The sequence below is a fragment of the Enhydra lutris genome, unplaced genomic scaffold, assembly GCF_002288905.1.
Source record: "Enhydra lutris kenyoni isolate GAN:26980312 unplaced genomic scaffold, ASM228890v2 scaffoldscaffold10, whole genome shotgun sequence".
NCBI lineage: Eukaryota > Metazoa > Chordata > Mammalia > Carnivora > Mustelidae > Enhydra > Enhydra lutris.
The window spans coordinates 30,489,588-30,501,754 of record NW_019154094.1 but is presented as its reverse complement, the minus strand read 5'-3'; the positions used below and the strand labels follow the sequence as shown (position 1 = coordinate 30,501,754).

Here is a 12,167-nt window from a genome sequence, read left to right as displayed (position 1 = left end):
GAGAGCCAGGTCACATATGGCTTTGAATATTGAGAAGAACTGTTCTGACTTGGCCCCATGTTTAGTAGGGAGTTGTTAGAGCTGGAAGGAGTTGAGCTGAGAACTGGCAAGATAAAAACTAAGTCCTTTTTCTTTTTTCTTTTTTTTTTTTTTTTTAAGATTTATGTATTTATTCCCTAGAGAGAGAGAGGATGCCAGCAGGGGAAGGTGCAGAGGGAGAGGAAGAGAGAATCTCTAGCAGCTCCTGCTGAACACAGAGCCCCATAGGACCCTGCAATCATCACCCAAGCCCAAATCAAGAGTCTGACTTTTAACCCACTGAGCCACCCAGGCACCCCAAAAGTAAAGTCTTAAGACTTCTCTGACAGTGATATTATAAGAATCATAGTTCTGATTTCATCCCCACCCACAGCCATCTTTTTAAGGACCCTCCCTCGTGCTTGTCACTCCTGATTCAGGGGCAGGCTCACACAGGCATATATGCAACACAGGACCATATACCCCTCCACTTGCCCACATAACCTCCAACTATGACACCGGGGTGGCCACATGATCCATCCAATCAGGCGGACCTAGTCAGATTCTTGTTTGATATGTTGAACTAAGCAATATAGAGATTGTAATTACTGAGTGTAATGCAGTGATATGTGGAATTTAGGACTCGGTTCAGGCTTCTCAAGTTAAGGCCATGGGCAAGTGGGACAAAGCTTGTCGCAGGTGAGATGAAGCAGACAGACTCTGCTGCAACTCCAATGAATGGAGGAGACAAGGACCCATGGAGCTGTAGGGACAGCAAGCAAAACAGAATAGCTCTTCGATAATTGTCCAGTTCTCAAGTAGACTCGCTGTATTCTTTTTCATAATGTCACCTTGCCCTCCTTTTCAATTGAATTGAGTTTCTGTTCCTGGTAACCAAACATTGACTTGAATAAATATCAGTGATAAAGCAGAGAAAAGATAAGCTAGAAGCAGCGGTGCTCCACGATGGCATGGTGGACAGCCTTCACCAGAATTACCTGAATTGTTGCTAAAGATGAACCCCCAGAGCCCTCCCTGGACTCACTGAACCCAAACATCTAGAAGTGGGTCTTGTCAATGTAGATTTTTAGTAGGTATCCATAGGGAAATGTCTTCCCACACCTTCAATACAGGAAACACAGAAACTTGACCAGGGACAGAACTGCCCAGACTTAAAGAAGTAAAACACCACACAAACACCACAAACTGCCTTGACCAGCATCTGAAAGGAAGCCAAGAACATTTAGTTGGAAAGTTCCTTTAATTCCATGACAGTGAACGTAAGAAGCAACCCTACTTTCTGCCCAGTGATTAGAGAAATGGAATTGTGGGGGAAAGGTAAGTGGGATGGAGGGAGATGGAAAGGGAAGCAGTTCTGAGCTCAAAAGTGCATGGCATCTTGACTGCCACTTTACTGGTTGTGCTGGAAAAGTCACATCAACTTTGTGAGCCTCGTTTTCCACACCTGCAGAATTGGGCAGTAATTGGCCTAACCTTATTAGGATTTAGGGAGTACTGAATGGTATTAGACGCTTATGTGCTACTTGCCGTCTCTGGCTCATAATAGTAAACAATCCCTAAGTGCAAGCCCTATCTCAAAAGAATTGCTGAAATATTAATTTATAGAATTTTCCCCAGTAAATATCCTCAGGCAATTTTTCCACTCTAACCTTCTTTGCCTCAAGAGAGTTTATGATAGTTGTCAAGAGGGGTTGCCTTCAAGAGCCCTTTCTCCCTAGGTTTGTTTGCAAAACTCAAGCCCTTAAGGAGTTAGTTCCATGTGTCCTGGAGGGTAAGAAGAAAGCAAATGCCACTGAGAAGAAAATAGAAGTGAAATTTCAGGTGACCTTGGTGGAAACAAAGATCTGATGCTTACAAAATCTTGGGGGGCCCATACCTTTCTACCTGGCAGTCTCCATGTTGGTGGTAAGACCACAGGAGGGAACAGATCTATTTCCCACTTTCAGCAATGATCAATGATTTCCCATTCTCCAAGCATGGTCCGGGAACTAAAGGGATCAAATCAATGTAATATTAAGTTTTCTTGGCAAGGTTTTGGGAATGGGCGCCCCAGCAGTGACTGAGGTTGAATTTCCCATTAGCTGAGCAGGATATGAAACTCGGTGGTAAATCAAATTAACTTAAGGAAAATAAATAAACACATTTTGCATGCCTCAGACAATGGACGGAGATGCACATCCCCGTTAATAACCTTGCCCTTTACAAACCACAAGACAGGATCATAATTTTAAGAGCCGGTTGTCGTTTGTGAAATAGTTAAGAGAAACAAGAGAATATACGTAAATGGGCTTTGTGGTTTTCAAAGCACCACAGCCAAGGTAGCAGTTGCTGGCAATTTTTTGGCAGCATGGGGACAGATAGATGTTAATTTTGCAATACATAAATGTAAGCTGATAAGAATATTCTATAAGAAAGCTGAGTTATACCTCTTTTGTTTATGTCATGAAAGAGAAAACCAAAGAATCCAAAGAGAGCCAGCATAGGATCTTATTAAGTCCACACCATCTTAGAATTAGACAGACTTGCAGCCAACTCCACTAGGATAGATGACGAGCTCCACCAGGGACTGGGAAATCTGCTTGTTTATTCAGTGATGTACGCCAAGTGCCAGGAGTCCTATCTGGCACACAGGAGGCATGCAAAAAAACATGTGTTGATTGAATAAATGCAATTTTGACTCCACTATCTTGCTGCTGTGGCCTTGAGCAAGTTATTAAAGCTCTCCAAAGCTCAGTTAAAATGAAGATGATAATAGTAAATAACACACTGCATCATTGGAGAATGAGATAAAGCAGCTACTGTCAAAACGTCTGGAAGAGGCTTGGGCTTTTCTCTGTTTTGAGCATTGGTTACTGGGATAATATCTCTTTGGAAGGAAAAATTAGAAAAAGCAGTGAAGAAACATAGAAAGACCTAGTATAATCCAAATGCGTGGTTCAATGCTGTTGTTTCTGTTGGTGCTGGTGTGTTGCCCTCAGGGTAGGAGGCAAAAAGATGAGAGAGGCAAAGAGAAAATGGGACTTACTTTGACATTATTTGTGGGTTGGGGTGCATGGCAGCTTGCCTGTCTGAATAGAGCCGCAAACCTAACATCCAAATGCAGCATGAATAAGGTGTTGAAGGGAAACAACTAGCGAAAATTTCTTTCCATGATTCATGGAACACTATATCACAAACTAATGCTGTTCTTTATGGTGACGAACATAACATAATAAAAAAATAAATTAAAAAAAAATTTTTCTTTCCCGAGTGCTTGTTAAATAGGAAGAGAAAGATACGCTAATTTGGAGAATCTTAAGAAATATTTTATGTAATTACACGAAGATAAAAATATATATTTTCTTAGGTTCAATAATGATTTACACAGTAACATGGAAAAACAAATGACTTAGCGGAGTGGTTAATTACCAGTCTTGTGGCTAACTTTCTGGGTTGCAGTTTCCCCAATATGGCTTTAAAATTGTTAATAGCTCCTGCTTTTCTCTCATCTCAGCGAGGGTTGATCATGTGCCACGTGGCATACTGAGCACACATCATCATTAGCATTCAGACTAATTTTCTTTCTGATTTGACCAAGTAGTAGTTGAGGAGCTCATTTCCCTGGGCTCCAATTTATTTCATCTGCTAAGCCGTAACACTCAGGCTCAGATCTTTTCTTGTGCCCTTTGGATAGGAACCCGAGATGCAGACATGATAAAGAAGATGCAAAGGGTTGAAGTTCATGGGTAGCAGGTGCTGGAGGGACAAAAGCTCCAAAGTTATAGCATGATTTCTCCCATCAGTTTCTGAAAGCCATTATGTGTCTTGAAAAATAAAACCGGAGAGAATGACTTTGATAAGTGATTGAAACAAATGTCTACAATTGTGAGATAATATAGATTAGCACTTTGAGGGGATACTTAGTGATTTTTTTAAATGCGTGGGAGGGGAGCAAAACCAAAAAAATGTGTGCAAAATGCATGGCTATTAACCTCACCAAAACCGATGAAGTTTTAGAATATAAGTGAGGTTCTGTGGGGTGAGGTCTGAAGCTGATGACCAAGAAAGAATTCTTGAGACATCTTTGGTGCAAAATGGTAGTTTATTAAAGCAGGGGGACAGGACCCATTGGCAGAAAGAGCTGCTTCCCCCGGGGGTATGAGGGGTGGCTTATAATGTACTATGGGGTTGGGGGAGGTAAGGAAAAGGGAGAGTTTGAAAGAACTTACATATGCTAAAGAGGACCCACAGGATACCTAAGGTCTTGCCATTTCAAGTTAAGGTTGTTTTTTCTTTTAATAAGGCATTAACAGTAAGGTATAGTTGGGAGATTCCTGGAGGAATGCCACATTTCTTGCTGTCACACATCCTTATCAATGAACTTTAGGTTTAGAAGAAATTTAACTTTATTTACATTTCCCTCTGCCTCAGCCTCCCTCAATTTTATGGAGGGGAAGATGATGTTAGGGCTTCAGGAATGGAGTTAGAGATCTTTGGAAGTTAGGCTATTGATAAGAAAGCTTCTTCCTTGTAAATCACTAGGACATTTGTAAATTGAGGGAGACTCAGGTCTTGCAGGATTGTGATCTCTACAAGTTAACTCTTTGTTTTTCCTTTAGGGCAGCCAGGAGTGCCTGAGGAGTGTCACCTATACCCCATGGGGTGGGGGGGTTGTGGGGTGTCGGCATGTGGGCCTCTGCTTTGTCCTCAGCTTGCTTTCTGTTCCCTCATCAATACCTTTGTCCAGACTCCTGTTCTAAACAGCTGTAGAGAATGTGGTTGGTTTCAAACATTTTAATCACAAAGGGAAAAAGATGTCAAATATTTATTTTTTGAGAGTGTGAAAATTCTACTGGAAAAAAAAAAAAAAGAAATGTACATTAAGTCTAATTCCATACTACCAGGCAAAGAATTAACTGATTCTAGAATTAATTCATTCTAGAATTAGTCAAATGTAACTTGGGAAAATTGGATAGAAACTACTAAGACACATTTAAACAAATAGGAAACAGGCAAAAATGAATTCAAGTGAATGAAATGCAGACTTTAGGCTCAGAGGAAGGATTGGTTATGCTAGAGAGAGCAGTCACTGTGTGTGAGCCAGAGTTGCTCAAAGGGAGCTCTGTATGTGTGGTGGTAGTGGTGCGTGTGTGTGTGTGGCGGGGTGTGTGTGTTTGAGCTATAACTGACATACAACATTATTTTAGTTTCAGGTATACAACATAATGAGTTGATATTTGTATAAATTGTAAAGTGATCATCACAGTCTAGTTAACATCCATCAGCATACATAGTTACAAATTTTGTGTGTGTGTATGTGTGTGTGATGAGAACTTTTAGGATCTCCCTTCACAATTACCTTGCTATGCATGAGATTCCCATGACTTTTATTTTATAACTGAAAGTTTGTGTTGTGTGTGTGTGTGTGTGTGTGTGCGCGCGCGTGTGTGTGAGAGTTCTTTGTTAGGGCAAAGGTAGTCCCTAGCAAACTGTGTCCCCGCATAGGGATGCAGGGGAATAAATATCATAGCCTCTCCTCCTACACTCCTGTCTTCTATTCTCCTGTCTTCTATTGGCCAAATCCAGTGAGAAGCCAGAGGACCAAGGTCATGCAACACATCGGTCAGTCCTCCAATGACTGAGAACCATGTAAGGAAGAATGGAAGATAGATCCATATTTGTCTTCCAAAACACTATTGAATTCATTTTTCTTGCCTTGTCTTTATCTAAATACATTTGAAGCTAAGTTGAAATATTTGTCTCTCTGAAAATCTTTAAGTATAAACAAAATTATTTTAGTCTACTAAAATAGTATTTCTGACTTAATACCTGTACTTTAATGGCTAAAGAAAATGCCATTTTTCAATACATTCCTTTTATAAATTGCATTCTGTGTTAAGTTTTAATTAAGTGACATCTCATGTGCAATAATATTAAGGATTCCTTAGAGCAGGGACATTAGTTTTTGGAACAACCAAATTACTTGCAGAAACAGAGATAGCATTTTAAATCCTAACATTCCTCAAGTTTGTTTCTCTGTACTTATCTAGATAGAAACACATTGGCCTGTGATATGATTTTATGGTTCTGAAGAAAGATAATTATATTATGTCATCAAGAAATTCAGAGTTCCAATGTTTCATAGATGCATAGAATATTAGGACTTGAGTACTTAGCTTAGTGAATAAAAGGAAAACAATTATTCCTCTCTACTGTATCCACCCAACACTTCTTATACCAAATAATGTGGGTTATTTTTCTCTACACTGACTGGTTCTCCTACACCTATTGGGCATCCTAAAATTGAGTTCAATTCTGACACCATAAACCTAGAGTTAGCTTCAGATACCACAGATTAAGGGCTAGTCCACAAGACTGCCAGTCCCCTACCTACCCCCTCTGCCCCTCAACATCCTTCAGATGCCAGGCCTCCTATACTTAGGATTGGCTATAAATCTGGAGTTCCCACAACCTCCTCCTTGAGTTTGAGATCTTGCTAGTACAGCTCACAAAACTCAGGAAAGTGTCTTACTTACAATTACATATTTATTATGAAGGATACAACTCAGGAACAGACAAATGGAAGAGAGACATAAGACATGGTCTGTAGAAGGACGCACACAGAGTTTTCATGCCCTCTCCAGGAGCTCTACCCTCCCAACACCTTAGTGAGTTCACCAATCCAGAACCTTCAGTTCGGGTTTTTTAAAGGAGGCTTCACTGCAATTGTGATGGATTAAATCAATGATTATTGGTTAACTGACCCAACCTCTAGTCCCTGGTCAGGAGGTGGGGCTGAAATTCCCACCCTCTACTTATTATAAGGTTGGTTCCCCTGGCAACCAGCCCCCATTCTAAAGATATCCAAGAGCCAGCAGCCACCAGATAGCTCATTAGCATTTAAAAGGAAATGTCTAGTGTTTGGGGATCTATGAATTTCTGTGGTGGAAAGGAAGGAGGCATTTTAGACTACATTTGTTAAGTCATTAAGAACTCAACAATACTGAGTGCTTAGTATGTGCAGGCTTTGCTTTGGATGGTAGAGCTATGGTGATTACCAAGACAGACAACTGCCTCAGGTGTGTGACCAGAGCTTGGCATCTGCCCCTCCTGCTGTCTGCCATGCCAAGGAGTACAGCTATCTGTCTTCACAGGTGCACACTCCATACTAGCAAATCAAGGCACAGTGATACACAGATATTCCAGAGGTTGAGCTACACTCAGGTATATGGTGATGGAAAAATGTTGAGAGCCACAGTTATTCTGACCACCTGCTCCTCTGCAGTGGATTTACCTTTTATTCCACACACTGCTCTCCCTGCAGCCCCCGCCCAACTCAGATTTTACCACTTGAAAATATGTGTCTTCAGTTCTGGAAAATTCTCAGACATGTTCTCTTTAATTCTTGCCTTTTCCTCCATCTCTCCTGCAACTCTGGTTGGAACTTCTCATTTGATCTTCCATATCTCTTTGTTTTCATAATTTTTATTTTTTTCTCCATATTGTGGATTTATTAACTCTCTTTTCTTTTTTTAAATTTAATTTTATTTTATTTTTTTCAGTGTTCCAACATTCATTGTTTATTCACCACGTCCAGTGCTCCATGCATTACATGGCCTTCTTTAATACCCACCACCGTGCTCAACCATCCCTCCACTCCCCTCCCCTCCAAAACCCTCAGTTTGTTTTCAGAGTCCACAGTCTTTCATGGTTTGTCTCCCCCTCCAAACCCCAACTATTAATTCTCTTTTCAATCATGTAGTCTTTAGCTTAATTCTGTCACTAACTTTGTTAATACTGTATTTTTCTGATATTTTTCAAATCCATCCAGTTTTCTTTTCTTTCTTTTTTTTTTTTTTAATCTTCTATTCTTGGCAACATAGATTCAGTCCCTTCTTTAGCGAATTTGGACATTTTAAATATACTTATTTTGAGATCCACTTCAGATCAGTATCTTGTAGCTAGACTCCCACGAGCCTAGCCTAGTCAGCTAACTTTCTTTCTTATTAGCAGGATTCTTTATGTATTTTGTAATATTTTTCTCTGCTTGTCTTTAGTACATGCAACTTTCATGTTCTTTCATTGTTATAGTAACTTTTTTTCCATCAAGTGTTATACAAATACATATATATATATGTATATCTGTACATATATATATTTTCTCTATCTCTATATAGATATCTTTTTTTTTAAATTGAAGTATAGTTAACAGATTGCACAATTATATTTGCAGAAGTTTTCCTTCAGTCTAGATGGTTTCCTTTCTTCTTCCCTGCATTGTGGTTGTTTCTATAAAATCTGAATTAGCACAGACTTACAGTCTGTTTTCTCAGGTATAGGACTTTTACCATTTAAATCCAAACACAACTGAGGGGAAAATTTGGTCTTTGTCTTTATTTCATTCTTGACTTTTCTCTCCTTTACTTTTCTTCTTTTACTTATTTATTTATTTGTTTACTTTTCCCTCCTTAAAGAAAAACTATCTACCCTTATTAAATATTTTTGAGCAAAATTTTATAGGACATATTTTATTAACTACTCATAGAAAATTGGGAATATTAATGTACTGCTTTGGTTCTTTATGTTTGATTTGTATGCACATTTATTCAATTTTGTAAGTAAAGCTATGTAAGGAGATTACATAATCAATTCCAATGAATATCACATTCCAATTTGGTACAAATTTTCTCTATGGTCTAAATATTTCTAATTCATGTCAGCAACTAAGATACAAAAATAAATCTCTCGTTCTGGTACATGGAGTACTTCAAAAGCATACTGCTATCAAGAACCTTAAGTGCTTTTTATAAATAAATTTATAAGATATATTCCTTATGACTATTAAAAATTGTTTTTATTTCTTCTTTAAAGCAGTCACCTGAGGAACACTTTCTTAGGCAACTTAAATTGAGGTAATTTGACATACCAGAAAAAGAATGGCCTATAAGCAGAGACCAGTGTGTATGACAGGACAACCCTGATTGAGTTACTTAACTCCTGGGGGCCTCTGAGGTCCCATCTGTTAATTGAGGGTTTCAAGAGCTCATAATTATGTGACTTCTTTCCCCAATCTATGCTATACCCAAGGCTGCAAGTTTCAGGCTGCCTGTAACATGTTATTCTAATTGCTGACTCTTTGTCATTCTTCGTTAATAAGCGGATAATGTTTTCAAGGGCAGGGAATGTGTCTTACCATTTTGGAGTCCTCTAAACCTAATGTTTACTGTTGTTGAATTTGGAATGTGTACCAGTTTTTAGTATCCATTAACAGTTTAGGGGTGCCTGGGTGGCTCAGTAGGTTAAGCATCTGCCTTTGGCTCTGGTCATGATCCCAGAGTCCTAGGATCAAGCCCCACATCTGGCAGCCTGCTCAGTGGGCAGGTACTTCTCTCCTCCCAGCTCCTGCTTTCTTTTGCTACCTCTCTCCCTCTGTCTCTCAAGTAAATAAATAAAATCTTTTAAAAAATAATTTACTTGGCTGTGGCTTTATAAAAGACAATTTTGTACGTTATCCTTAATTAATGAAAAAATTCTTTGTGATTTTCTATTATGCTGGGTTCCCTAAGATACGTAGATTTTTTTTTTTTTTGCTAAAATATCATCAAGTTTCAGTGTTTAATTCAGTTCTTTAAAGGTGTAGAAATTACATATTCAATTTAGTCCTGATCATTTGGGTTCATATCCTTCTTTTGAGGTTTATATAAAAATTAATAACTTTTCCAAGAGTAATGCACATATACATATACATGGACACAGCATTTTACATGAATTTAAGGGGTCCTGTATGTAAATATAAATATGAATGTAAATATAAACACAAACATGTACGTACATATACACATATACACACATGCATATATATACACACATACATACACATATGTAGGGAAAATGTTGCCCTAGTACATTATTAGTGCACTAATTTAGGATCATTATTGAAAAATCTGATTTTTCTACTAATTTTTTTAACTAAAGAATTTCATAGTTACCCTTTTTTTTTTTTTCCCCAAAACACTGTAACTTCTAGTGTCTTTTTCCCAGAGGGCTAAAGCTGGTTACCCTAAGCAGATCATAAACAAGCTTTGTTTGGACCACACAATGACTTTAAAAAAATTGAGCCAACTCTAAATTTGGGCCATTTCACATTAAAATAAAGGTTTCTCCTTTTCTTAAAAACAAACAAACAAAAGGGGCTCAGTCTGTCAATTTTCCAACTTGATTTCAGCTTATTCATGAACTCAGGGCCAGGGGATCGAGCCCTCCATTGGGTTCCATAGTCAGCAGTTTCCTCTCTCTCTCTCTGTCAAATAAATAAATAAATCTTAAAAAAACAAAAGACCTCTAACCACTGGATCTTCCTTCCCTCGGTAGAGCCAAGTAGTAACTCCCTAAGATGGAACTTGGCTGTCTATTTTGCCACAGTCCCCATAAGTGTCTGCTGCCTTCATGACTGATGGCTAAGAATCAACTGCCATTTTCATTGTGCTCAAACAGCTGTTGACTTCCACAAATTATAGAAATGGTCTTCTGTTTTCATATTTTGCTATCAAGAGAAGATAAATGAAAGTCAGAAAGGGCACATGTTGCAAGAAATATGGGAGAGAGCATATGCATTTCTTTATGAAAGCAAAAAAATATGTACCCAGTCTGCCTTACATATTTATGTTAAGTGTTTGGGCTCTGCTTTACATGATTAAATGGTGATATCCAGTCTCAGCCTGAGGAATGCTTGTACTTTTCCTGAACAATTTGGTGGTCTTGTTGCTGTTGCTATTCGTGTTGGTCTTGCTTTGACTTTCTGGATAATCCATACTTTATAGCGCAACACAGCAAAACTTGATAGCATGAATTGGAGATGGGAAACATGTATTTTTTTTTAAAAGATTTTATTTATTTGACAGAGAGAGAGATCACAAGTAGAGAGAGAGAGAGAGGAGGAAACAAGGCTCCCCGTCTAGCAGAGAGCCTGATGTGGGACTCGATCCCAGGACCCTGAGATCATGACCTGAGCTGAAGGCAGAGGCTTAACCCACTGAGCCACCCAGGCAGCCCGGGAAACATGTATTTTTATTGGATTTTTCATACCCTTGTTTCTTTTTTTATTAAATATTCTCATTAAGCTTTTTTTATACGTTATACTCCATATGCATTTATCTTTATATAACATCTCAGATCGTTTTGCACAATTCAGAATAATGAAGTACAAAGAAAACGTGTTAGCATAACTTAAATTTAACTGTGTTAACTGCTTTCCTCTTCTCATCAGCAGCTCTGCATGCACAGGTGGCCTTGTTGATACCTGGCCATCACTGGAGGACAAACCAGTGGCCAGCTGGCTTTTTGATAGTCTTTTCTCTGACAGTTCGCTTTCTTCCCAGAGGGAACCCCACCATCCAGGCGAGGTGAAGCAGAGCTGCCAGCATTCCGGAGTTGAGCTTGGACCTGGTTGGTTAGGGCCCGAGAAGGAGGAACAGCCTGCTCTATTAAATTTGCAGATTTCACCCTCATTTTCCTTTAATAAGCTATAGTCTAGGGGTATTTAGCTCTCACTGTCTTTGACTTTATCTGGTTTATTTTCTGTCTCCTCCCAAAGTCCCTTTTCTCCTCTGGCACAGAATCTAATGGGACCCCTAGCACATAGTAGGTCCTTAAAGAACATTTGCTGTGTAAATGATGAATATAAATACATTATAGTACCCATTTTCATGAAAACCACTTCGTGGAAGTGTGGTAGTGTTTGTTTCAACGTTTTCCATCTTTTATGTTTTTCTGTCGACCAGGTGCGCTACTGGAATAATGGAGAAGAAGAATCATCAAGCAAAGTGAAAGTTGCAGGAAATGAGACATCAACCAGACTCCGGGGCTTGAAGAGTAATCTGGCCTATTACACAGCTGTGCGGGCTTACAACAGTGCTGGTGCTGGGCCCTTCAGCACCACAGTGAATGCAACCACAAAGAAAACTCGTACGTAGATTCCATTTTTTGAATGGCAAGGAAGTAGTTTATGGTAGCCTTCTTTCTCATTTAAAATTGGACAAGCCAACTCAGTAAGCCCACTGAATGCTACAAATCCAATCCCAGGCCGTTGTAAACTCAGACACACACATATCTTTGTCTTCCTGAGATCCCTGAATCTTTAGATAGAAACC

General features: G+C 39.0%; 1 protein-coding gene across 1 annotated transcript in view; it reads left to right on the top strand.

The window, feature by feature from the left end:
• LOC111144100 (contactin 3) overlaps positions 1 to 12,167 on the top strand; it is a 247,201-nt gene that overhangs the window by 217,056 nt on the left and 17,978 nt on the right. Inside the window, exon 19 of the mRNA XM_022498228.1 lies at positions 11,799 to 11,982. Coding sequence (XP_022353936.1) covers positions 11,799 to 11,982 — 184 coding nt within the window. The remainder of the gene's footprint in view (positions 1 to 11,798; positions 11,983 to 12,167) is intronic.